This window comes from Poeciliopsis prolifica, unplaced genomic scaffold (genome assembly GCF_027474105.1).
Source record: "Poeciliopsis prolifica strain line A6 unplaced genomic scaffold, Auburn_PproV2 SCAFFOLD039, whole genome shotgun sequence".
Lineage (NCBI taxonomy): Eukaryota > Metazoa > Chordata > Actinopteri > Cyprinodontiformes > Poeciliidae > Poeciliopsis > Poeciliopsis prolifica.
In genome coordinates this window covers 3,990,438-4,017,821 of record NW_026562414.1, presented here as the reverse complement: position 1 = coordinate 4,017,821, position 27,384 = coordinate 3,990,438, and the positions used below count along the sequence as shown (strand labels likewise).

Genomic DNA, 27,384 nt, shown 5'->3' with positions numbered 1-27,384 from the left:
AAAAAGTTTCTGCAGCTTGTTCCTCCCTGCAGGCCACACGTCTGCTTGTGTTCAAACAAACATTTGGGCTCGATCGTGTTGCAGCCCACAGGTGGTAACACAATGCAAGTGCAAAAAGGCTGATTCACTTTTCATTTGTTACACTTTCCAACCAGCATCTTCACAAGGTTTTTTGTATTTGTTCTGGGTTTGATGCACACATTAACACCAAAGTGTCTCTCCTTCTGAATGGCTGAACGTTCCCATATTGGTAAAATGAAAGTGAATATCTGATTTAGCTTTTCTTCTTAACGTTCACACTTAGATTAACACATTTTTCTTTGATTGATAGACTCCTTTCTGCATTTAAACACACAATTATCCTCTGGCTTTATGTCAGTTCATGCTGCACCTTGTCAGGTAAAACTGAGTGGGATTTTCTAAAGTAGCAGCTTTTAATCTGGGAGCCTGTATTTCACTTCCAGTGCAGCTATGTTACAGATCAAGACAGACAGGGCAAACTGGTTTCAGGAGCCACTGCATTAAAGCGATTATGATGACAACAAGAAGGTGCTCATGTAACGTCAGCCAAAGGCAATAAAGGAGGAATAATCCTTTTCATAAGGATCAAGTAGTGTGAACTACTTGATGTTCTACAAGATGATTATGTGTCTGCAAATAAGACAAATATCTCAAAAACAACCAAAAATAAATTCAGGAAATTGTTTTAGTTTTCCAGAATGTACAAAACAGACAGATATTATAAAAATAATTAATAAATGGCCCACATTTGTATCAATTTATCATAGCAGGCCTTAAAGAGGCATCTACTGCAAATATAAGGTCATGGTTCAAGTCCAGAGAAAGACAGGTTGCTTCTTCGAGTTTCTGCTTTTAGTGGAGGATCTAAATTTACGTTTCACACATTTTTGTACTTACATTTGGCTCTCAACTGCTTCTACAAAAGCTCAAACACTGAAAAAAAACCAAACCAGTCGTTTTGTGGAAATAAGTTAATGCTTTTGGGTGTCTGCAAAATGAGCTGTTTCAAAAACCTCTTAATGGGAACTGTGCCATTAACGAGCAACTCACACTGAGCTGGTTTTATTGCTGTATGTGCCGTACAATGGCTGCTGGAAAAAACAGGTGTTTTGTTATTGAGTTACCATCCAGAAACCCACTTGTTGCTTTCTTGATTGTGCAGGAGGCGCCAATGCTGCACTTCATAATTGCATAATTGCGCATCTGTCTGCAGCCATTTTGAGTGTAAACGTTGAGTTAGGGGGCGTGGCCAGCAGCAGCTTGTTTAGATTCAAAGTGACAGAGGCCTAGAACAGCTCATTCTGAAGTAGTCTCAAAAGAAGCAGAACTAACCAGTCTAAAGTCTGATTATCTAAGAATGATTTTGTGTAAAAAATATTATGAATGTGCTTTGTATAGAGTACTTCAGTGTGGTCCCAGTTCTATCATAACTAAATCCATCTCAGCTGCTAACGTTTCTCACCTTGAACATGGCAGCTTGTGGTTCTCCAAGCTCATAGAACGGCGGTTTTCCAGTTGCCATCTCTATGATGGTGCAGCCCAACGACCAGATGTCTGCCGGTTTGCCGTATCCTCTCGGGCCTTTGTCTATAATTTCAGGGGCCATATACTGCAATGTGCCTGTAGAAGAAATAACACATAGATGATAAAAATTTGCTCCGTTTTATTCTACAGACTAAATAAATAAGCAGCTTACAAAATGCATTTGTATTTTACTTCCCTTTACCTTAATGATCCTAAAAATAATTAATTGAAAACTGTTTAAATCACCTAGTGAACTAAAAAGTTAGTCGCACAAACCCTAAAGAATTAAACATAAACGTAAGTTCCACTAAAGCACAACAACATGATATTTAGCAGAAACTAACAATAAAGTGCCAACTTCGATAATAAATATATGGACATCGACGACATAATTTACATGTTTTACATCTTTTTCTCCATTGCCTGTATTACATTTTGTTCCTGCATGTTTCTGGTTTGAAATAAAGTTATTGGTAAAATAAAAGGGGAGGTAGAAAATGTAAGGGAAGGAAACATAACTGCAGGCTTCACCCCTTTCAAAATAAGAGCATGGTGTAAAGTTTATAGTTTTTTTCTAACAGTCAATAAGCAAAACTTCAAATGTTGAACTTTATTTAGCTAAAAGTTTACAAAACAGCCAAATAAATAATTAGTTTCAAGTTTGGACAATAAATGCATAAACAAATATACACAAGTATTACTAGTACAAAAATAAAACATAAAAAAATGAATAAAAGTCTCCCATTAAGCACCTTTTATTACCCATTTATTAATTGGTTCGTCCAAATAAATGAGAAACAGATTTTCATACGTTGATGTTGAAAGTATTTTTTAGTTGCAGACGGATATTTACTACAATGTTATTGCTTTCTATGCAATAACATTTTACTTCACTGATTAAAAAAGGAATTGAATTGTTTATTTGCGTCCTTAAATGTATTTCTAACATTTCATGTAAAAAGGTTTATATGGTTAAATGAAAAATCAGCAGAATGTGTTATTTCTTATCCGATTAATCGCCAGAATAACCGATTAATCGATTGCTAAAATGACTGTTAGTTGCAGTCACTGAGGTTTGTTTATGCAAAGTGAAAAAGTTTAAGGGATATGAAAACTTTTTAAAAGCAAAATATTATTTCCTGGTCTGCAAAAGGCCACAAACGAGAAACTAAGAGCGCATCAGGTAAAGAAACGTCATCACCGTGTGAAAGATCTGATGTAAACACCAAAAATAACTTCTATTAGAGATAATCACAAATTAACTCGGCTCTGAAGTGAAGACAAGGTTCCTGAAAGTCCATTCAGAGCCTTGTGTGAAGTAACAGTCTAATTCCCACTCTAAAGAAAGATTTTCTCATCCAAGCTGAAAGGAGTCCTTTGTTCTATTAATAGCCTGCTAGGTGCTTATTTGCTGCATTTAGCAGTCTGTGCATTCAGCTAAAAACAGCTGCTGACGCATTTATAGAAGGCGTGGGCTGCTACATCAAGGAGAAGCCCAGTTTCCCAAAAGAGTCCCATGTTTCAGGGTGAGTCCCTGTCTGCTCCAGATGGCCTAATTCATGAGGTCAAACTGAGCCACACTTGGCTGCTTTTTTTGTTGACACAATCCTGCTTGATCTGACCACAGGCTGAAACCCGGAGTCTCCAAATAGTAACAGACGGCTATTTTTAAGGACATCGCTGGCAGTTCAGCTGAGGAACCCGGGAGTAACTCTTTAGAAAGGGACACGACATCTCACCAAGTATTTTTGATCTAGCTTTCTGTGCAAATATAATTCAAGTTAAAATTTTCAGCAAGATACATGAGCTATTTTAAGTCAGTAATCAGTAAATATTGATTAAAAAAAAGTACTAGTTTAACTGGCAGATTATTTCACATTCATGTTTTAAGTGAAAGAGTGGTACTAGTCCTTTAATTAAATCATTATTAAGGAATTATTGACTTACACAAGCTCCTATATGTTGCTTAAAAATGACTTATTTTCAGAGTTGGGTAGTAACTAGTTACATTTACTCAGTTACATTTACATGAGTAACTTTTTTTGGGGAAAAAATGGCGTCAAATCGTATTTTTACTACGCTGTATTTCTTACTTGTATTTCAGTAACTTTATTATGAATTATCTACGGAAGAATATAAGTGCCACTGGAAAAAACAAAACAAGAAAGAATTTAGATTTTTGATCACAGAAGATTAAAGTCAGAATTCTAACCAACAGAAAGGAAAAAAATAATTTAAAAAAATCTGAATACTTTTTTTTTTTCAGTGGCATTAATCCTCTTCCGTAGTTACTTCATAATAAAATTACTCGAGTAAAACATTAATTGTTGTATTAATCAAATGAAAAGATTTATATGCACTAAATCTTTTCATTTTGGTCTCTGAAAAAACAAACTGTCCACTTATCTTTACATTTTTCTCCATCTGATGACATAATTTTGCAATTTTAAATGATTGATATATTGATCAGTTTCTCCAGTCACCTTATTACCTAATACTTTTTTAATTTTACTCGAGTAATTTCTTGGATAACTACTTTTTATTGTTACTTGAGTACAATTTTTAGGTACTCACCTGTCTTTTTTTTACATTAATTCTGTACTTGAAACAAAACAAAAATACTTGGTAGGATTTTGTGTTTTTGCAGTGCAGAGCGGCTGGTTTTGCTTTTTCTGTTTTGGCAGGAATCTTGAGACGCCAAAATTTTTACAAATGTTTTGTAAAAACGGAGAGAAAGAAGTGGGTCAGTACCTGTGAAGGTCTCAGTGCAGGGGTTGATTCCAGCCAATCTTTTAGATGTGCCAAAATCTGATATCTTCAGGACGCCGCTGTAGGTGTTGATGAGGACATTATCACCCTGCGAAAAAACAAAACAAAACACCAGAATATAATATTTACATGAAATATCAGTCAAAATAAATGCTTGCAAATTGCTAACAAATAAAATAGTATTCCTAGTTTTATATTCCTTTGTTAATAACACAAACAATTTAAAAGAAACAGATATTTTATTGCGTTCTCTTGTCTTCCCCATTTTGAAGAGTGGCTAAGTGGTATTTTTTTCTTGGCAAGCACATGTTCTTATATTAAAGACTGAATTAGAAATAATCATTTACTGCAATATAACATATTTATTTCAGTCATTTTCTGGGTTTTAAAGTTGAATTTTTTCTATTTTTAGAAAAAGGAATAGAAAAATAGAAGAAAAGAAATATAGAATAAACACATGAACACAATTTGTCATGGATTAATTGAAGTAAAAATCTTTGCAAATGAACAAGTGTTTTCATACCGAGAGGAAAAATGACGTTGGAAAAAAAAAAAAAAACAGTAAATTTTTCTCATGAGTTTTAGTCATTTTCCTGGAAATAATTTCTCTCAAGTTGCTTAATTAAAGATTTATTTACATTTAGTGATTAAAAATATATGTAAAAAAAAAAAAAAGAAATATATTTTCTGAAATATTCATTTACCACAAAACTTGCAATAATAAAATAATTGTTTTATATTAAACATATTCTAAACGTACTTTAAAATAAGGATTTCCAGTCGCAGCTCACCAACAGGAATAAAGCACGTGGTTTTATTATGGTAAATCAACAACAAGCGATAAAACCAGCTGACTAAGCAACGGCCCAGTGCCTACAGAATGTGGTATTTGAAAACGACTCGTTTTCCAGACAGTAAAAAGACAAGAAGTTGCACCTTAATGTCTCTGTGAGCTATCAGGTTGTCGTGCAGGTATTTGAGCCCCTCCAGGATCTGCCTGGTGTAAAAACCGATGGTGGGCTCGTTGTTTTTCAGAGGGCCCCACTTAGACCTCAGCAGCGCCGACAGGCTCCCTGAGTACAAACAAAACGAGGATCAACGTTCACTCTGACCCAAAACCAGCAGCAGAGGATCGATCAGTCAGAGCATCCAGAGCTCGCGTTTCTAAATGCTAACAAATGTGAATGTTTTGTTCTCACCTCCAGGCACCTGCTCCATGAAGATCTTGATGAAGCCGTTCTCACTGATGGAGCCCAGGTACTGCACGATGTTCTTGTGCTTCAGGTGTTTGTGCAGAGCAATTTCCTCGTGCAGCGGCTGAGAATACCTGTTTTATTTAAAAAATTAAACCCTTTGCACAAAGCGCATGACATTCGCAAAGTAAAGGACAATGCATGATTGACAAAAACGGAGAAATTCCAAGACTGGAAGGACAAAATGACATAATTCCACATGTAGGTAGAGCAGCCAAAAAATTGTTTTTAAATAATAGTAGCAATAGTTACATATTTTTACTCAAGTAAAATTAAAACGTAACCATCCAAGAAATTACTCAAGTAAAAAAGTATTTGGTGAAAAGTACTGAGAAAAAAATCGAATTATCATTTAATATTTAAAAATTACATTATCTGACAGAACTGAACATAAGGTTAAGTGGATATTTTGGTATTTTAAGGATGAAAATGACAATAATAAAAATGAAATCAAATAAAAGAAAAATTTCCCAAGTCAGTAATAAACAAAATTATGAAACTCAATTTTTGGTTTGTTTCTCATTTACAAATTTTTTATATTTATATATAATTAAACACAAATATCAAAATTTTTGTTTAATTAAATAAATTAAAAATAACATGCAGATAAAAATGTAAGCATTTAAATTAATAACATTATATGTTTTTATACATCAATAATAATATAGAAAAGAACATTTTGAGAGATGAACACTTAGAGAAAAACTGGTTTTCCCTGCAGCTGAGGCATTTTGGCTTTCAGTGAGATATATAATGTTGCCTTTTGTTCTGCATAGGAAGTACATTTTGCAGCTCTGTCCTCTCAGTGCACATTTTCTTTCAGGTGACAGGAGTAGAAAAGGTAGATCCAGACACTGAAACCCAGAAAACCGAGTCTGAGCTGCAAAGCGACTCCAGAAATCTGAGCAGAACAAAAGATCCCTGTAGGTTGAAGAAATGCCTGCCAGCTATTTCTCCTCACACTCAGCCCCCAGCATGAATCAGCCCCTCCGTCCGCCTAGAGATTCCTGTCCTGCTATAAATTATTCACATTGCTGACTTTCTGGTGTGATTAGTGGAGCAAAGTGTGGCACCGGGATGGTCTTGTCTGGGAGACGAGTCTTGTGGCCGGAGATGAGTAGGTGGAACCGCGAGGAGACAGAGACGGGAATAAAAGGCAGAGGAGAGGTGGGGAAATTTGCTTTCCCAGCTCTTCACTCAGACAGAAACAAGCTGCTGAAAGCCTGAAGTGACACCGCTGATATGTGATCTGCACTCAACAGAGACGCTGACCGGGATTAAGCTTTTACAGCTGAGTGTTTGGTAACATCCGACGCCTGGATGGAGTGAAAACGGCATGCAAAATATATTTTACATGCTGAAGCTTTGCAGCTACGTCGCTTAATCATTCGAGGCACCATGAGGGACAACTGTGCAGAAAATTTGTCCACTAATAACAAAAAACACACGTTCACAATTCCAGTACAGGGTTTCTCCCAGAAAACTTGCTAAGCCTGGTGCTCAGGGCGCTACGGCTGTCACCCAGCCGGCTGTCACATTTTTGAGTTAAAAAATGTCCAAAGTTGACAGAAAATTTGAAAATATCACTTGATAGTTATGTATTATTGGAAGACTGGGACATTAATACCTAAAAACCAGTTATAAAGTCTTTAAAAAAAAGACGATAATTGAGAAAACAAAAAAACAGTGCCAAGTCTGGTGAGGGCACAAGGAAAGTCTGGTGGCCCGCCAGGCTTATGATACACTGTGGGAAACTCTGCAGTGTTTCCATAAAACAAAATTAAAATCACATGTGAATAAGTTTGTTAATGTGAGGAGTCTTTCATAAACATCCTCCTTCAACCACTTCTTGTTGTCCTCCTCATAGTTTCTGGCAGTAGAAACATCCGATTTTCTGAAAATAAAGTGTTTCCATAGCGGTTTTGCGAAATATGCTAATTTCGATTCGGCTGAAAATCCACCTCATCATAGTGTAAAAATAAAATTTGAGGTGGCAATGCCTCCATTAAGCAATATTTGTTTTGTAATTCCAATTTGTGCAATTTTATGGTCAATGGAAGCACAGGTGGTTTGTACAAGTGTCTTCAAGTATAAAATGGTGTTCCACAAGGTTCTATCCGAGGTCCCCTTCTTTTTATGATCTACAATAACAGTAATTTTCATTTTTATGCTGTTGACATTCTTATATTGTACTGCCAATACAGTAAAAAGTGCTTTAAAAAGCTGTAAGCAGCATTTGATTTGGTTTAAATGCATAGAAATCTAAATTACTGTTGTTTTCCATTTACAGGAGGATATTTGCTTGATTTCTAAACACCGAGTGACCTTCTGACCTGCTGTCTCTCTCTGGGATCTCCTTGATGGCGATCCGGACCTGGTTGCTGAGGTCCCGGCCTGCGTAGACGACGCCAAACGTGCCTTTTCCCAGGATCACCCTCTCTCCATGTTCGTCGTACTCGTAGTCGTACTGCAGAACCACACAGGAAAAAAACCCAAGCGGACTAAAACTGACAGTTTTTTACCAAATTGTTTTTTACTCTTACCTGAGTACAATTTTTTGGTATTCGGCCAGTATAGCTGCGTTTTTGGCACATATATCCCCAAATGACCTTTTTTCATACAATTATTTTAAAAGGCAGTAAATATATAATTACAGTTTTGTTTGTTTTTAGACCATCTTGGAGAAATCTGTCTGTCTTAGATGTTTACTGCAACAACCCTTAGAAATAATTTAATGGATCATACTGTCTTGGTTGACTCATTTTATTTTAATAATTCATTAGTAAAAAAAATAAATAAAATGAAATCTTTTTGGACATATATGAAACAAATCCCAAGTAACTTTTTAAAGCAACACTTAAACCTTAATATCGAAGCTCATTAAATAAAGTTTTTTTATTGAATATCAATTAGTTTTTTTATTCAGGAATCAAAACATACATGTTGGAGAGAAACCTCTCAGAAACGTGACTTGTGCCATGCTGAGTGGAATCAGGCGGAGCAGTGCGTGTTTCCTTTTATTTATTTTATTTTATTTTATTTTTTTGCAGACAGGAGCTTTTCTTTCCCGTCACCTCGGCTGCACAGACAGGTGAAAGTTAGCAGCAGGTGCTAAAACACAAACAGCAGGAGCAGAAATCCAGGCCTAATCGCAGCAGGTTTCTAACTGTTCGCAGATGTGCTTCAATTAAGTTTTTATCACATAAAAGGAAGAGATTTCATTTACAACATTTCTGAAACTCTACTGAGAAAAAAAGAAGAAGGAAAAAAACCTGTCTGGAGAAATTATTTAAGTTTAAAGTGAGGAAATACAAAAACTTTCTCGTTGCTTTGAATAAAACTATCACACTTCCTGTGACATTTTAAAAGTACTTTTGAAGCAAAACAGGATGTAGCAAAAACAACGACAATTTTACCACATTTCTTCTGTCTTAACGATGCGGAAAGTACAACGGTTTGTGGTGACAGTAAAGAGATTCACAGAGAGTAAAAACAAAAACTGAAAAGGCAAATGACTTGTTACAATATAATAAAAATAACCTGTGACATGAAATATAGAAAAAAATACAATCTAAAGACTATAAAGAGCTTTAAAATTGGTAATCGTCTCACCTCTAAGGCATCAGTGTCACAATCTCCTTCTTCAGGGCATTTAAAGGCTTCCTCTGTTATACTGTTGACCAGATCGCAGAACCTGCCGAAAACAAGTCGAGTCGTCAAGAAATGCTGAATATTAAGATAAACTTAAAGGATCTGAGCCAGTGTTCATAATTTTACACAAACTATTTGAGAATTATTTTCTGCTCAACCGTAAAATGAACGTAAAATAATTTAATCAAAGAAAATAGATTTTTTTTGTAGAAATGTATCATGTAAATCACTGCAAATCCCCCCCAAAAAATCAAAAAGGATTTTGCATGTTTTCCGTATTGCATGTACGGCAAGCCCTTCGCTCATTTATTTTGGGCTCGACTGAATAAAAGTGAAAAAGATTTAGTCTATTCTCAGCAACAAAAACATAATTTAGGTCACTTTTTATTTGCAAAAGTTTTAATAGTGTCAGAAAGCTGGTTATTAAAAGACGAATACTTTGTGTTGCAGCTGACATTTTTAATTTGTGGGTCATAGTTTAATCAGAAATCTGCATCGACTACCTGCCCTGGTGAGACAAATTTTAATCATTCAGGGGCCGAAAGTGGCCCCTGGGCCTCACTTTGGACAGCCCTGATTAAATTAGTAAGGTCTTGAGTTTTGCTGTTTGTCTTTCATTTAGAAGAGTTTTATAAAGAACTAATAAAATAGAGCAAAAGTGATCAGATAGTTGTATAGAACATTTTTAATACTGTCCAGCTTCAGCAACAGGAAGTTGCAATAATCTATATTTTATCAAGAAAAACAAAGGTTTCCATTTCTGCCATTTCATTATCATTTATTGTGATAAATTTCTTATCATGATAAGAGTTTTGATTCATTGTTATCATAGTAAATTTCAATTAATGATGTTCAAAACTCCCCAAATCTTTCCTTATTCTCAGGTTTAATACTTCATCCACTGTTTGTTCAATGACAGGATCAATAAATACTAATACAATTTAAAAAATATAGTTACTGTGTGCAGCTTAGTGGGGAAAAAAATCCTTTATGTGACCTAAGCACATAACTAGACACATTAATAATCCTTTAATTCCTAGATTTCAAATTTCCACCTGCATATGTTTTGCTTATTCTAACTGTATAAAGTTCTTAAAATGTCTTGTGAGTAAATATTTTTGTGCATTTCTCCATAACAACAGGAACTTTCAACATCTAGTTATTTACAATTTACCGTCTATTAAAAAAGTGTTTCGTCAGATTAAACTGGAGTAAAACATGCTTCCTGCAACTGAAATTACCGTAATAACCCGAGTGCAACGTCTCCATTTTCAGAAACTGTTGGGATTTGTTTCACAGAGTTAGGGTACCGTTAGTTGTGAAACCTTTCAGCCAATAAGGTTTAGTTTAAAACACCTGGAAAAAACATAAACACCAAAACGTCTGTAGAAAAAGACACAATGTGATATTTTAAATACTCTAAAAAGGCCCTTCCGCAAACGCTGGAACAGATTTCACAAATGTTGAATGTTAGGGGGTGTTATACTGCTGCTGATGTATCCCTGAGGGGGTTACAGCTTGTTTATTTGCGCACTTCCCACCGCATGCATACAGTGACCTTTGCCGGTTGAACTGCACACAAGCTGCGCGTTAACACATCGAATCATCATGCTGTCATGCACAGCATGCCAGCAGGTGTTCGGTGGCACACGGTTTTTCTTATATTTATGTGCACACATGCCTGCATTGCTGTAAAGGCGCAGAAAAACAAGCGCTCTACGTCGCTGCTGTTGGCTTCCTCCTACCTTTTATTCCCCCTGTTTTTACCTCTCTTTTCTTGCCGTCACTCCAGAGAAACCAGGAGCAGCATAATAGCAGCAGCAGCAGCAGGCATGAGTCACTTACTCTCACACTCCAGATAATGGCACAGGAAGCCTCAGATGTGAGAGTCACAAGTCGGAACGCACTGCTTCAAAGAGCAGCTGGCGGGGAACATGACGGTGTGGAAATTAAAGAAGATGGTTGATAGGAGAGAGACATATTTCCCACCAGGATACAGAGCTAACAGGAGTAAAACGAAGGTGAAAAACCCTGAAAGATGTAGATGAATTATCGTCTAAACTGCAGATGATGATCAGAGAAATTTCACAAATGGTTAAAAGGTAGAAATTTTTAGCATTTGTTAAAGCAGGAGTGGAGAATGTGTAAAACATATCACTGATTGTCTCGCAGCACTCTCAGATTAAAGATAAACCTTCTGATGGAGTACCACAAGGTTCTCTACTTGGCCAATTCTCTTTAATTTATGATTTCAATTCCTGAAATAACCAGAAAACATGGGATAAATTTCCACTGCTATGCTGATGATATGCAGCTATATTTATCCAGAAATGCTGATGAATTATATCAGTTAGGTAGATTACAGGCATGTCTGGAAAACATGAAAAACTTGAATTATGCGAAAATTGTTGCTTTTAAATCCTGACAAGGCAGAATGTGTCATCTTTGGGTGACAACCACTTTATCTGAACGGGATTAAATTGGTTTTAACGTGAAAAAAAATCTCTTATTTTTTACTAGGATATGTAATTTAAATCCCATATTAAATGGGTTTCTATAATTTTGGTATTTCAGCCACAGAATTACTGCCAAAATTAGAAACCGCTCACGCGTACTGAGGCACATTTTTAGCTAACTTTAAAAAGTTATCCATAATTTTTCAGGAATACAGAAAATTATATGTATAATTTTGTTTCACATAAATAAAGTCTTAGTCTAAATACAAAAACACACAAATTGAAGAAGTTAATTTTTTAAATATAAACTTCACTATTTTCATATTAGTTTTTGTCACAAAGTCCAAGCTTTGGATTCTGTCTTTTGCAGGTTGAGTGTTTAATAATCCTGCAAAAAAAAAAAAAAAAATCTTACAAAGCTCTTTTAATATACAGAACTGCATTTAATAATGCTGACAACAGTACTGTACTTCAAAACTAATAGTACAGCCCTGCCAAGCAACTGTAATCATGTTTAGTGAAGCATTATTGTGTTTGCTGGCAGCTGCATTAAGCCAAGTAATGACTGCAAGCCTGTCTGACGCAGCGGAGAAGCCGAAGAGGCAGACCAACCTTTTACAGTGCATCTCTGTGCAGAAATAGATCTGGAAGTCCTCTGCATTATGCAGGACGTAGAGAAAGGCACTGCGTTCATCAAACTTGGAGATGCTGAGGAGGAACAAACCAGAGTTAGATGAAACCTAACCACATGCACAGAGATATGACTCATATCAAATGAAGACTAGCAAGTTGGCACTCTTGGATATTAAATATCAGGATTCAAAATGTGCACATCTGTTAAATTAAATGAATCCAAGCACCGCTCTGACATGTGCTGCAGGATACTGCTGGGTTTTGCACAAATACTCCAAATCAGCTCAAAGTTTCATCCCGGGAGATGATTGCTTGTCCGTTTCCAAGCGTGCCAAGGCCGGATATGCTGAGCCAGTGTGTGCATGTGTGGTTGTATTGTAGCCTGCAGAGCCATGTTTGTGTCCTGCTGCTGTCTGCAGGCAGAGTGGGCATGGAGAAGGAGTCGTTCCCTAGCAACATGCGAGGACGGCCCTCCACTTCTCTGCGATCTGACACTGAACTCCTTTGAGGGCCGCGGAAAAGTAGGTGCAAAGCAAGCCATTATAAAAACACTGTAAGCCAGATCGGAGACTCTGATGGAGTCTGCAGACGTTTTCATGAAAACATGCAGGCTGGAGGTTTTCAAGAGTTCATGCATCAAATATCTAGAGCCGCCTCGTATTTGTTAACAGAGGATTTATGCATATAGTAAAACATTACAATCAATGCTCGTAGATTTCAGTTTAAAGAAATTTAGAAGTTTGAACAGAAACAAATCCTGGGAACCAAAATATGCACTGAAAATCTCCACAAAAAGCAGAAAACTAGCTTCCTTTTCTGCAGAAGCTGCTCAGCATTTTGGGACAAGAGCGTCCCTGTAGAGCTGAGAGACCAGAGACTCCCAAGAGAGACCAGATTGATAGGCAAACCCCATCCAGGTTTCATAATGTAAATACTGTCAATAATTCAGAGCATGCCGTTCTTCTCATCCATAACTAAATTTAGAAGAATATGACATGCGGCAGAAAAGAATGTCAAGCATCAGATTTAGTGGATTTTCCACTTGTCCCTTTCTCCTCTTTTGGCGTTTGTGGCATCTTTGTGAAATCACTTCAGTTCTTCATTTGCTGGGAGAATTTCCAAACTTAAATATTGAAATATCTAGGAATTGGGGCTATTTTTTGATGTGAATGTTCAAAAACTGACAATTTTTCATTCAGTTTCTGCATGCTGTTGCATGCAATTTATGCTCAAATGCAGGGCTGAAACAATTAATCAGATTAATTGTGATTAATTGATTACACAAATAAATTCAACTAAGTAGTAATCAATTGATTGTTATTTGGAGAACACATTCAAGAAAGAATAAAAAAAATAACATTTAGATTCTTTTGAGGCAACAAAGAAATGTGAATATTTGCTCATTTGTCTCTTCTGATGTGTTTATGTTATTGTATGAAAAAGCTTAAGATATTAAATGAAAAAACAGCAGAATATGCCAATTTTTTGTCTGGCTGATTGATTAATCGTCAGAATAATCAATAAAAAATTTTTTAATTGCAGCCCTACTCAAATGAAATCAAAATGTGATCACTTTGATGAAAAATTCAATATATTCAATAGTAGAAATATATTTCTAACTATAATTAAGCCTCCTCTGGTTTTAGAGAATCCTACAGAACCAACTATGAAATCCCAGATTTAGTCCAGTTAGCATTATGCTAAAATTAATCATCTTGTATTGAATCTTATACATTCTGATTCACTTTGACACTCAGACACAAGGCGTCATGCTGACGTCTCTGTTAAGAATGCACTGTAGAGCCTTTGATCCGTTTTGAAAAGACTGCGCAGCATAACAAAATCGTGCCAAGGTGACACAGCCTTGGTCTGACACGACTGATTCCAAAACAAAAACGTCAAATTATGGCAGCAAACATTTACCTGACGCCTCGAACAGACGTGGCAACGAAGTTCCACTCATGTATCCCCTTGTTCTGTGGGAAAATAATAATAAATCAAAATAGTATAATTACTGTTTTGCTGCAGTGGTACATGAATGTTTTTCCTGCTGGTGGCAAATTGAATCATTACAGGAATATTAGTCCGAGGGGACGATTTAAAAGTAATAAAACTCAAATTGAGAATGCTCAAGCTTCAGGAACATTATTATCTTGAAGTAATTTTGTCCACTTGGACTTTTTAAATTGGGAGTTAAATGCATTTTATTAATGACATCATATGACAACTATTTCATTTTGTTTATGTTGATTAGATCTTTATGTTGTCAACATACTTGCTGCTCTTTAGCCTGCCTACATAGTTTGTACAAAAACATTTTTTAATTGTCTTTTACTTTCCAACTGGAGTGAAATTTAAGAACTAATACTTGAAGCTTTCTGGATTGAAATTGGAATAAATATTCAGATAAAGTGGCCAAAATACTTTTTTTTTCCCTCAAAAGATAGTTTGTTTCTTTTTCCTCAAAACAATTTCGAACAAGAAGCGACATTCCCAACATCCTGCACAACTAAACCATAACGAATCTTACAAGTTCAAATAAACAACAGCATATTCCTCTTGGTGTGCACCAACTTACGTTTTACTTCACAAAGTAAAGTAAAAATGTGTTTTTAAGTTTCTTAAGTTTATTTCACACCTGATCGTCCGGCGGACTCGGTTAGATAAACTCACCAAAGTTGCAACATTGTTATGTTTTAGGTTGGTTCGCTTTCACACTGTTAGAAAAACGGACACAAAAGACACTGAGCGCAACTTCCTTTTTCACAAAATGTAAACTAAAATGGAGTGGCGTCAGATACTAGCGGCTGTAAAATTTCTCTTTTGTTGTTGTTAAAACAACCACAAGCCACTTCTGCCGCTAGCGCTAGCCTAGCACGGTTGTTTTGGTTGGATTTTCCCAGAATGCCCTTTGGTTCACTTGATGCTCACGTATGAATTCAAACCACACCAGTTTTCACTTGAACAGAACCAAAACCTCAGCTGTCTGGTCTGCATCAGATTTCCATTTCTCCCCAAACGAACCAGAAAACACTCAGTGGGAAATTAAAATTGATTGTTTAGGTTCCCAATAATAAATAATAACAAATATTAAAGCAACAGTATTATGTATCCTGCAGTATAATTCCTTTTGTTCTGAAAAATGTGAAGAACATTCTGGAAAAAGTTAAATTTTTGTGAACGATAGAATAGTTGGATGCACCTTGTCGTCTGGAGCAACGTGCCAGATGGACACGGTGTCATCTTCCACATCTTTGTTTATGGACAAATACGAAGGCTGGTACACTTTCGTCGGCTCCAGTATCAACACCTAGAGGAAAGAATTGATTATTCCATTTTTTATGAATGAGTTCAATACTGTCGTGTTTTTCCTTCGTGGGGCAGAACTGAATTTGTCACTCACAGGAAATCGAACAGAGGAGACGTCTTTTTTGGTCGATTCCACCAAGAAGTCCATCCAGAAGTCCACCAGCTCCTGTTTGGGTGCCGGCGGCTCGCTGCCAGGCTTCTTAAAGTGCTGGTAGATCAAGATGGTTTCCACCAGAGAGCGCAGATACCTGAGCACAACCCAACAAACCCAGTGAAAAACCATTTAAACCAAACAGGAGGTGCTTTTCCCCCACACAGATTAAGAAACTGTGCAAACGTCTTGAGTAACATCTAAAAATAAACCCGTTGTACTTCCTTGAACAAGTTGGTGACTGAAGTTAAAATAAAATACCAAAAAAACGTCCATCAACTCAAGGTTGATGGACGTCTCATATTCTCCTTCAAATCGACACAACATGGGACAAATGTTGTGTCCCTATTTTGATTAGAAGGTCCATAAACCGAACCAGACTAAAGACACACAGTTGCTAATTTAAGCGATTCATTTTTTCCTGAGGCTTTTCTTTCACATCCTTGCAAAAACTAAAAGAGCAAACACATTCTCCAGTGATCTTTTCTCCTCTTCATGCAAAATGCACCAAATGTTTTCACAATGGCCACAGATGGCTGCTGCGCCTTCAAGGGAAAGTCGAGCACACTCCAGATCAAATCGACACTGGGGGCATTTGGTGAAGGAGTTGGACCAAAATGTGTTTTTTTATTCTAGCATGTTGATCTGAGAAAGGCTTGTCCATGTTCGCACCAGATGGGAGCCTTGAGCTTGAAGAGCTTCTCGGAGGCCTGGATGACCCTGGTGTTGTCGCAGGCCAGGATGCTGGCGCCCAGGAAGAAGCCCACATCCCAGTAGCTCTGCAGCTTGTCCAGGCTGCCCTTCTTCCCCAGCAGGCTGCTCAGTTTGACTCCTGGAAAGCAGAATCCAGGCATCACACATGAGCATTTCATCCAAAAAAGGAAACATTGACTTCTTAGGCTGCGGACAAGTCAGACCAAACTTAAACACCAAGGTACCTCCGTATCCTGCTTGGATGTTATAGTATAGTTTGGATTTCAGTTTTTCATGTTTAGTTTCAGAGAACTGTTAAGGAAAGTTGATCATTTTTTGCTCTTTTCGTTGCTCATAAAGGATTCAGCTGAAGGTTTCAGTCACTAAAAGCTTCAACACTGCAAAAACACAAAATCTGACCAAGTTTTGTTGGTCTAGTTTCTAGTCCAAATAAATTACTACACTTGAAATGAGACAAATGAACAAGATATAGGAGCTTGTTTTAAGTAAATAAGTAAAGACTAGTTATTATTTAACTTATACCAAGACATTTCCCCATGTTATAAGTTTATCAATCAGTGGAACTATTACTTTTTCATCAATATTAAGGAATTATTTACTTAAAACAAGCGCCTATATCTTGTTGAAATGTTACTTTTAAGTTAATTTGTCACATTTAAAGTGTAATAACATATTTTTACTAAAAACTAGACCAAAAATACTTGGTAAAATGATGTGTTTTTGCAGCATAGGTAAATAATTTCTTAAAAATGATGAAAAAGTGTATCTTACTCATAATGCATTTTCCCCAAGAGATTTAAATTTTCCCATCATCACCAGCTACATGGCGTAACATGTGTTATGCAAGACTCCTTAAAGCTGAAAATGTTTACAAGTAAAAGACTTTAAACGCTAAAGGAAAAACATTCAACAAATAGTAGCACCAGCATAGCAGGAATAGCTGTGAGAGATGAATAAAGGAGGTTTACAGTCAACCAGGAAAACCCAGTTCAGTGACAAACAAGCCTTTCTGGGCTCATTAGTCTTTATTGAACACATAATGAGAGCACACCCTGACAGAGAGGGAGCCATCGACGTTTATACTGTTATTGAGGAAACAATCAAAGCTAAAGCACCATTTATGACAGGCACTTAAAAAATATACCTAATAAAAACCATTTTTCACTTTAAAATACGTAGAAGATGGATGTAAAAATGTTTTAATGCAATGAAGAATTTCCCACACACAGGCGGACATGATTTTAATCAACAGGTCTCCTTACCAACTTTTCGCAGTTCGAACGAAGAATCAAACTGGTGTCCAGCTGCCAGCAGGAGAACCGCATAGTTGATTCCAGAGTGTAGTGTTGGCTCAGACTCAAACCCCTTTTTAAACCTGAGAGCAGAACAAAAAGTCCAATAAACACTCTTCCTCCAAGAAATGCGTCATCCCAAAACCCAGGCCTCTTGGAGGCATCATAAAAAATTCACAGTGCTCTCAGAGATAGTCGAGGATGGAGGAAAAAACAATTAGACTTATTGAGCTGGGGCCACAAACTGCCAACCAGCAATCATGAGTGCTTCCAAATAACGAGATTTCATTCATTTAATGACCAATCTGCTCCGCTGCAGAATGATGTGCGAAACTTATTAGAGCCCCATATACAAGCTTTTTTTTTTTTTTAGATGGAAACTGAAAATGCCAGCCAGATGGGAGGTTGATCATCTCTGCTGCATGTTCAGCGAACAAATATATGAGATCTTAATTGCCATTTTCTGTTAGACGATAATCAGACGGCTTGTGTTGTTGGGCAAGTCTCAGTTTGCTCTGACTGCTCCCGAGTGTTCGGCTGTTCTCCAAAGGAAAGACAAACTGTTTACAATCACATCTGAATTCATGCTGTTGAGGATTGTTATTATGATGCAGCTTAGACCGCAGAGAAATTTCTTCAAACTCATAAGATGCAGCTTTTAAGAACAAATCCATGGCAGGGCTGCTTCCTTAATGACAGATTTATAAAGGATTTATTAAGGCTTCGTATGTTTCCAGTTTCTTTTTTTTAAAAGTTTGTGGTGCAGCTTATGCATGATGCGCTTTATAGTCCAGAAAATACGGTAGTTTTAATGTCCAAATTTCCTGTTTGAAGTGACATTAAATGCTCTGCAGGATTAACAACTTTGAAGTTGTAAAGTTTTATAATTTCTCTGGTCTTTTTATTTCTTCTTTTAAGTTTTTTCACTTTTCTCTCTTTTTTGTTTTTCTTCTACTTTTTCTCTCAAAATTTCTCTTTTTAATATTTTTCCTCATATTCCTTCTTTTTTTCCTTTTTAAAAAAAAAAAATGGGTCTTTGGGTTTCCCTGCAGCAAATGCAAATCTTATAAAACATTTTTTTGTAATGGAATAAAACTAATATAAATTTATTGTATCCAATGTGGTATTCAAATTTGATGAAACTTTAAACATTTCTCTCCTTTTATACACCATTAAAATCTAATATCCTAACATGACTGATGCCGTTTCTGTTCCTACTCACATTTTTGTGCATATTTGCAGCAAAGTGTGAGAAACTGAATAATGTAAAAGGATGCTTTTCATGCTGTTGCTGTAATAAATTCCAATTTGCAGAAAATAAAAACCATAAATCTAATTACCGACAAACCGTTTTGCTTTCCTGCTAATTGGAAATGTGGGATTAAAACATCTTGAACCGCAGTGAGTCACCACAGTTATTATGCATCTTGTCCCTCAAAAAGCTTATTTCAACAATATTTATTGGTGACTCAGTGTCTGGAAATGTAACCGATACGCAGATGCACACAGTCATCCCGCCTGATTTTCTCACCACAGGGTGCCTTTGTCTCTGCTCTGAGTGTCGGTGAAGTGAGACTCCAGGAACATGTCCTTATAGATCCGTCCCACCATGCAGTAGATGTCCGACGCTACCTGCTCCTCCCCTTCCACCAGGGGCAGCATGATGTCCAGCGCTTTCTGTCTGTCGCCAGGCAGGTTCCTCCTGCAGCCACACACACACACACGCGCACACACACAAAGTGTCAAAACACACAAAAAGCAGAACCAACAAACGAGTGACAGAAATCTAATTTCACACACTTTCCAACTTGTGAGATGTTTGGCAATAAAGATGCTAATTAATTGGCTTGCAGCTCAGATCCAGACATGTTGGTTGAAAATTGGGAATATCTCTCGTAATTAGATTTTCTTAATGTTGAAGTGTCATGACAACATTCTTAATCGGGGGACATATTCATGCAGTAATGAGCTGCATTACTGGACGAGGATAAGTTTCTTTTTCTTATTATTGAACTGTCTTCATGATGTCTCCCTTCAGACAAACTCAAAATGAGAAAAAAGTAGCTTCTCAAAACTTAAGTTTTGTTTAATTTCTCCCACAAATTAGGCAAAATCGGACTGAAACGATTAATCATATTAATAGTGATTGATCAATTAATAGTTAACTGGAGTACAGACCCCCCAAAAAAATACAATTTGCTGAAAGAACAACATACTCAGATCAATGATTGAGGCCAAAACTTTTAAAAATCTTTTATACATTTTGGATTTAAGATGAACAGAAACATTTGACTGTAAACATGTTTTTTCCAAAACTCGTTAAGTTGCTCAGATTTAGCTTCACAAGGTTCAAATTCACTAAACTAAGTCACTAAACTAGTGAGGCAATAAAATGTTTCTTTTTGGATTTTCTGATGCATTTCTAATAAACGCTTAAATAAAAAATCTGCAGAATGTGAGTTTTTAAAATCAGATTAAACAATTAATATTATTAATAAATAACTCAAACAATTGTTGGGTGCAACTTTGAAGTAAAGCAATTTTTAAAGTGTAAAAAAAGATTTTCAAGTAATCCAAATAAGTAAACAAAACCACCTCAGCATAAAGTGTGGTTGATTGGAAACAAAAAACTGTGGCATTAGTTGAGACTTTTGCACAACTCTGGATACACCAATAATAATTTCTCTTCCAAATAAAGTCATATATACTGAACTTCTTATTTGTAAAGCTACAGCTGCAGTTATTTTATGAAGATTTTTTGTAAGATACCAACATAAAATAGATTTCTTCTGTTTTATGATCAGAGCTACAACGGAGTAGCTTTGATCAAACCATATGCATCCATTAGTACGGTCTAGTCAAAGTTCAGATGGAGAATCTGTAGCGACACTTGACATTTAATTTTCACAGATGCTTCTCATCCAGTCTGACTGACCTTGTAGTCAGATTTACCACCATATTTTGTGGTACTAGTATAAAAACAGTGATAGTGTCAATAAGAACTATTTATTGTTTCTAGGTAAACATCATTAATTGGAAATTAACGAGACAACAACAAATCAAAATCCTTATCACAATAAATGATGATATGGCCCCTAAGTAGAGGTTAGGCAGCTGGAATGGCAGCAAAATGCAGGTAAAAGCTCATTTTTGTTTTTATTTTTATTTCAGGTACTTTGAAGGAAGTGGATGCAACTTTACGTGGCTTCCTACAGACGTTCAATAAATCTTTCAGATCACATTAGGAAGACTTATTCTGGACACGCTTTGAAAATGAACCAAAAAGATTTGAGTTCTCCGGGGTGTGAAGGTCAAACGCCGCGCCAGGCCTGGCGGCTGTCGCCATGGCGATGGCCCGCACAGACCTCCCTCGTCTCCACGCCGTTGATGCGCATTTGCATTCGTTTCCTGCTCCTGTCAGGCGCCAACCTGAGCAACAGGCTCAACGTTCGACACCCACATAACCGAGACAGAAGCTGGTGCAAACCGGCCGATTCATTAGGGAAGCATAGCAACAGCTTCGGATCAATCACTCGGCTCTCATTTAGGCCGCATATTGTTAATGTAAGGGCTTTGAGTGGGCCGCACTGTGCCGAGTCGGAACGCAGCGAAACAACCAAAGTGAAGGCAATTACATAACAGCACTTCAGTGACAGAATTCAGCTAGTGTTTCTCTAAATAGAGCACTTTATTTAACCAAATTACATAAAGCAATAAAATGTTTTTAACTGGACGCAGTCCAAACTTGAAGTTTATACACACTCAGTTAAAAGATAATAGTATATTTTCAGATGCAACTTTTCCAGTTTTAGGTCGGTTGAGATTATAAAAGTTATTTCTATTTGCTAAATGCCAGAAACAAGAGAAAGGATTTTATAGGGATTTTTTCCCCGTACATTTGCATTTGATTTTGGTGCAATATGTAGTTTTTATAAATAATAGGCTTTTTCCATATCTGTCAAAACTATCAGAAACAAATAATCTGAAAAATGAAAAATAAATAATCAAGTTTTTGCTGTCTCCAGAAATCCAAACAATCAAAACCAACCAATCAGAGCCAGGAGGGTCTTAGAGCTGTTAATCACACCCATGTATGTGCTGCTAAATGTATTAATGGTGGAGAAAATACTTACCATTACAGGAAAACAGTTTATCCTTAGATGTAGCATAGCAGAGAGAAAGGAGAGCACATACATGAGGATGATTGGCAGCATTACGACTAGGGTCTCATTGGTTGTTTCTGGGTGAGTGGAGCATTTCTGCATTTATGTGAGGAATCTTTAAAAAGAGCATGACTGAATGATTGAAATGTAAAAATGAAAGAATTAAAATCACATAATCGCTTTAAAGACCAACTTGTCCAATATCTCGATTTTTACAAGATCTCACACAAGAAAGCAGGAAGTCTGACATTTCAGAAAACAAGCATTGAAAATACTTCAAAAAATATTCTCCTCCTCATTGTCCTGGTGCTGAGAAAATAATGTTCTAATATGACCGCAGACAGGGAAGGTTTAGTCTGCTTTAATCTCAGACAGTAAGGAAAGTTTTGTGTATTTTTAGCTGCGGTATGTAAACATCTGGTTTTAACTGTGTACGTAGCAGAAACTGTACAGTTTTTGGCATCATAAATCATGCATTAACCTTCCACCAGAGGAATGTAAAAGCTTTCTGAATACCTAAACGAGCCAAAAAGATCATCATCCGGGTGGGTTTCTACACGATGTCGCTGTAATTAAAGCTCTCAGACGTTCTGGAGAGGCATCTCTGGTGTTTTGTTGCATCCTCGTTCTGTCAGACAGCCTGGCTGCACTTCACGTTAAACTTTAGTACATCAGAAATAACTAGGAAGCTACAGACATCTTTAAGAAGTACAGCGAAGTTCATGTTCAGATTTGATTTAAATGAAATTATCTGCTAAAGTTCTCGCTAAGGCTTCTTAACGACCAACTGCTTCAAATCAGGCCAGGATAAAATCATTTTTAATATGTATTTCTGGTGTTGCCTTTAATTTCAGGTTCTCCTCATGCTTTGTAATGTACCAGTGTGTCGATTTTATACTTAATTTGACAGCAACTGGTGTGTTTTTATATCTGAAGAGGAGTTTTAATCACTACAAGGAAAAAGAATCGGGAAGTTTTTCTTCTCCTGTCACAAAATTAAATTAAAACAATAAGGTTGGAATTTGAGTTGAGAAAAAAAACTAGATTTTTTGTTATTTAAAACAAAATATTAAGAAATTATTATTATTATAATCTTAATAATTTTAAGATTATTAGCTGATAATCTTAAAATCATATTTAAGATTGGTTTTATTCAAAGTTTTGACTTGAATGTTAAGCATGTTAAATTACTGCAACAAATAAAGCATCACCTATTATTGTTTTACTGCTCCTGCTTTTCTGCACAGTTACTTTTAAATTTTGGGCTTTTATGTCAGAAACCTTAAAATGCAACTGAAACACTGCTGCACATTTTTTCTCTCAGCAGAAATAAATCAGACCACACATCTCCTTTACTTAAACTGCAGGTTTAGTGACTCATCTCAGCTTTTGTGAGGCGAACTGGAACAAAATATCTGCACCACATTCTGCTCATGAAGCTGAACGATAGATTTTCTGTCTAACATTTACTCTATGTGACCAAACAGAAATGGTCCAGGTTGCAAATGCAAACTGAGAAGTCGCTCACATTCGGCGTCAACCGCTGCCAGATTAATGACCATCATCCTTTATTTACTGAATGAAGCAGATGCACCATTAAAACTGCAGGAAGGTTTTACAAGAAAAGCAGCTGCTGTGAAACAAAAAGCAGCCAGAACCCAACTGTGTGGCACATCTGCAACATACTGAGGATTTTCTGTTTGGAAAATAATAAACACTTAAAACCGACATATGTAAACTTCAGTAGACTGATAAATTTAAGCAAAAATAGTTTAAAACAGCCTGACACAGACATTAATAAAATAAATTATAAAAATCTCTCATTAGTATTCATGTATGGATCAAGATAGAACTACAAAGTGGTTCTGCAGCAATGCATTCTGGGTACAGGACAGAGGGAATTGATAAAGTCTTCAAGTTGAAGTTATGACATCTCTAAACTGAAAAAAACCCAAAACAAAGCAAGTCGAATAATGTTCGATTATTTAGAAAGGGAATTTCTGGATTGACTATTTGGCAAAATTTACAAACAATTTTTAGTGTCAATACTCTGCCCGATATCTTCACTTATAAAAAAAACTACAAAAAAGAAAAAAAGGAGTAGCAAATTTCTACTAAAACCACAAGAATGTTGAACTTTATTTCAGAAATTTTTTTGAAAACAAATTTTGATCTTAAGTTCAAAAATAGTTTTCTGTGTGTTATATTGAATAATTAAAGCCTACAGGTTTGCAGGTTTTCTGTCTCACCGGTTCAGTGCAAAGGCGTAGTGAAACTTCACGTGTGGATGAGCCATGGGGTCAAAGGTTGGCAGCTTCTCGAGAGTTTCAACCAGCTTCACAATGGACTCATAATCCTGGAAGGTAAATAAAAAAATGCAGTTTAGTTTCTGCTGCAACCTCATCCTTCACACTGTTGACATAAAGACTGTGGGCAGTGAACAAACTCCTGCAAAATATTAATCATCTCATGCACCTTCTTCATTCAGACTCTGGAGCAGCGAACGCATGCCGGTAATTGAGTTGGCTCTTCATCATATTTTTGTTCCTTATATTTGCCTACATATTCACTACAGCCTCTGCCTGCTGAATAATTCACGACATCCTGTATGCTTGTTGTCCTAATGAAAGATTCATGAGGCTGTGCGATGCTTTTGGTGAGCAGCAGGATGTGGACAATGCATGCACCACAAAGCAGAGATGAAAGATGGGGAAGAAAGGAAGTTTTAAAATGAGCGGTACAAAAGATGCGCCACAAGCTCTCCGCAGGTGGTCTGAGGAGAAACAATTCTCTGAAGGGATGGAAATGGCTGAGGTCACCTCTTCTAAACATCCACGTCTGACTTTACTTTCCTCTTAAATGTGACATTAAAATCATCTTTGAGGTTTTTGTTGCAGATTTTCTTCTAAATGTTTCATTAAAAACAACCGACATGTCTGCAGAGTTTCTAAAACCTCAACAAGTGCTGCAAGTAAACATTTTACTTGTTCATACACTGGCAGACAAAATATGCTTCACTAGAACTCGAGTTTGAACAATTGGAGACATTTTTGACGGCTGCCATCCAGTCGCTGAATGTTTTAGCTCGACTGTCACCGAGATATGGGCAAACACAGCAAGAGCACAACCTGGAGACAAGTCTGACACAGAGAATTAAACATTTTCTGACTTAGCGCGGTGTCAGAAAATACCTTGTCTTTTTCGCTACTTGCTGCTCAGAACAACCTGCTCCTGTGTGGTTTCTCATAGCTCAGCGCTCACCTGGATGTCCCTGTATGTCAGCAGCAGGTTGATGACCACGTCCACTGAAAGACACTCCACGTTGTCCAGCCTCTGCTGAATTCGGCTCAGTTCGGCTGACAGCTCCACGCCGGTGAAAAGTTCCCGGGCTTTACGGATCTCGTTCAGAATGGTCTCTCTGAAATACTGGCTGCAGGACAAAAACAATACAGTTAGTTAGAAAAACCAATCAGATTTTTGTTGGTTTGGATTTATTTTAGGTTTCTGACCTTGAGACACATTTTTATATCAGACTGAGATAATATGAGCAAATGAAAAAATACATAATTTAATTTATTAGAGCCATGGTGACCCGTGAATGCTTATAATAGGTCTTCATATTTTTTTTACAAAATCATTTTTAAATAATGAGATTTAAGTCTGGTTTTGAATTCCTTCCACAATGAGCTGATTTAGGGCCTCTGTCACTTTAAATCCAAAGGTAACGCGCAGTGCTGGTGGATTATGACTTAATCGGGTCGTTTTTGAAACACATAAAAAATTTTACTTATTACTAAAAATACCTGGGTGGTTTTTATTTTTCAGTGCTTTGGCTTTAATAGAATCATAAAAACGTAAATTTTGAATCATGGGTCCCATTTAAAAGATAAAAAAACTACATGTTTTTAAACACTTTAATTTACTTAGAGAAATGGTGAAACATTTTCAATTTCAAAAATCTCTTGTTTTAGCCATAACAATGCAACATAACCTGCAGCGGGAGTCCACATCAGTAGAGAACTTTAACTTCCTCTTACTAAAACAACCGCAAGGTTTCCTCAAACTGGGCAGAAAGTAAATAAATTCATGGCCATCCTCCTCCTGAGGTAAATATATTAAAGTTGGCAGCAGAACGACATGATGAATTTATTGGTATTCCTTCAATTTTTTGATACAGTTAAGTATTATGAGCAGATCTAAATCATGCATGTAGTTGGACACACCTGGTTTTAATTAAACGACACACAAATATTAGAATGAGCCAGTTAAGATAAAGACCTAAATTCACTTTTACTGGGAATTTGTAGCATAAACTGATCATTGATCTTCACGGATCTGAAGATCATTGATCTTCACGGATCTGATTGATCCGTAATGTCTAAAACTGGTAACCTCACATCAACATAGTCGTAAGGAGACATAACATACTTTAAAATGATTTCTTTTATGACTTTACAGCATTTGAGACAAGGCCAATCCAAACTTTAAGATGGTCTGCAGCTACAATCATAAGAAGACGTTTCCATCTAAATGTCGAACATGCAAATGGTGCATTTTACAGCTTTGCCATTTCTGCTCAGATCCTTCGCCGTGTCAATAAAAATGAGCAGTAAACAAAGTTCTTCCTCTGCAGAAGAGCCAAAAAAAGGATGTTTGTTCATCCAACATCCCTTCTTATGAGCTGCAGTGGCGAAAGACTTTTTATTAGGTTACAAAATTTTTGTGACATGACCAAACTGAAAGATTCACAGCTAAAGGATGGTAGTTGATGACACACACACACACACACACACACACACACACACACCCCCCCCCACACACACACACACACACACACACACACACACACACACACACACACACACACACACACACACACACACACACACACACACACACACACTGCAGGAAAGCACTCACTGAGAGTTGGCCTGTGACACTTTGAGCAGCTGAGTGAAGCGGTCCAGCAGCGGCATGCAGATGGGCCCCAGCAGCATCTCGAAGCTGGGCTGCATCAGCTCCGTCAGGCCCTTCATGAGGCTGCTCTCGCAGCAGTACACTTTGTTGTGAGGTGTGACCATGTACGGGATGAAGGTGTAGTTGGCTGAACATGTCTGTGGACGGAAGACACAAACAGGTGAAGCAGTGTGACCGTTTATTTATTTACTTCTCACTTCACATTAGAAACAGTTGAGCGGTTTCTCATTTCACCTGACAGGCTGGTAGATTTGATGAACCTCGGGACCAAAATCGCAACTTTTGTTTCGTTTTCAGCTGGTCCGATTCTCTTTCACACTGCACTGCATCAGACGGTCCAAAACCTTTGAAAAACCTGTTCCCCTCCTCGCCTGTGGGGGTGCTACACCAAGAACTGCTAAAGGAAATCACTTGAAAACCGCTAATGTCAGATTTAAGCAGTTGGAGGATTTCTCTTTGGTCTTCTGGCGC

At 36.9% G+C, this 27,384-nt stretch overlaps 1 protein-coding gene across 1 annotated transcript in view; it reads right to left on the bottom strand.

Moving 5' to 3' along the window:
* The window catches only part of map3k5 (mitogen-activated protein kinase kinase kinase 5), a 58,555-nt gene that overhangs the window by 10,999 nt on the left and 20,172 nt on the right, over nucleotides 1–27,384 (bottom strand). Inside the window, exons 4-19 of the mRNA XM_055054291.1 lie at nucleotides 26,857–27,050; nucleotides 25,198–25,366; nucleotides 24,186–24,292; nucleotides 19,305–19,475; nucleotides 17,744–17,856; nucleotides 16,440–16,599; nucleotides 15,711–15,864; nucleotides 15,510–15,617; nucleotides 14,231–14,283; nucleotides 12,287–12,382; nucleotides 9,180–9,261; nucleotides 7,901–8,034; nucleotides 5,514–5,641; nucleotides 5,251–5,387; nucleotides 4,297–4,402; nucleotides 1,484–1,641 (exon numbers count right to left, since the gene is read on the bottom strand). Of these exons, the coding sequence (XP_054910266.1) occupies nucleotides 1,484–1,641; nucleotides 4,297–4,402; nucleotides 5,251–5,387; nucleotides 5,514–5,641; nucleotides 7,901–8,034; nucleotides 9,180–9,261; nucleotides 12,287–12,382; nucleotides 14,231–14,283; nucleotides 15,510–15,617; nucleotides 15,711–15,864; nucleotides 16,440–16,599; nucleotides 17,744–17,856; nucleotides 19,305–19,475; nucleotides 24,186–24,292; nucleotides 25,198–25,366; nucleotides 26,857–27,050 (2,070 nt within the window). The remainder of the gene's footprint in view (nucleotides 1–1,483; nucleotides 1,642–4,296; nucleotides 4,403–5,250; nucleotides 5,388–5,513; nucleotides 5,642–7,900; nucleotides 8,035–9,179; nucleotides 9,262–12,286; nucleotides 12,383–14,230; nucleotides 14,284–15,509; nucleotides 15,618–15,710; nucleotides 15,865–16,439; nucleotides 16,600–17,743; nucleotides 17,857–19,304; nucleotides 19,476–24,185; nucleotides 24,293–25,197; nucleotides 25,367–26,856; nucleotides 27,051–27,384) is intronic.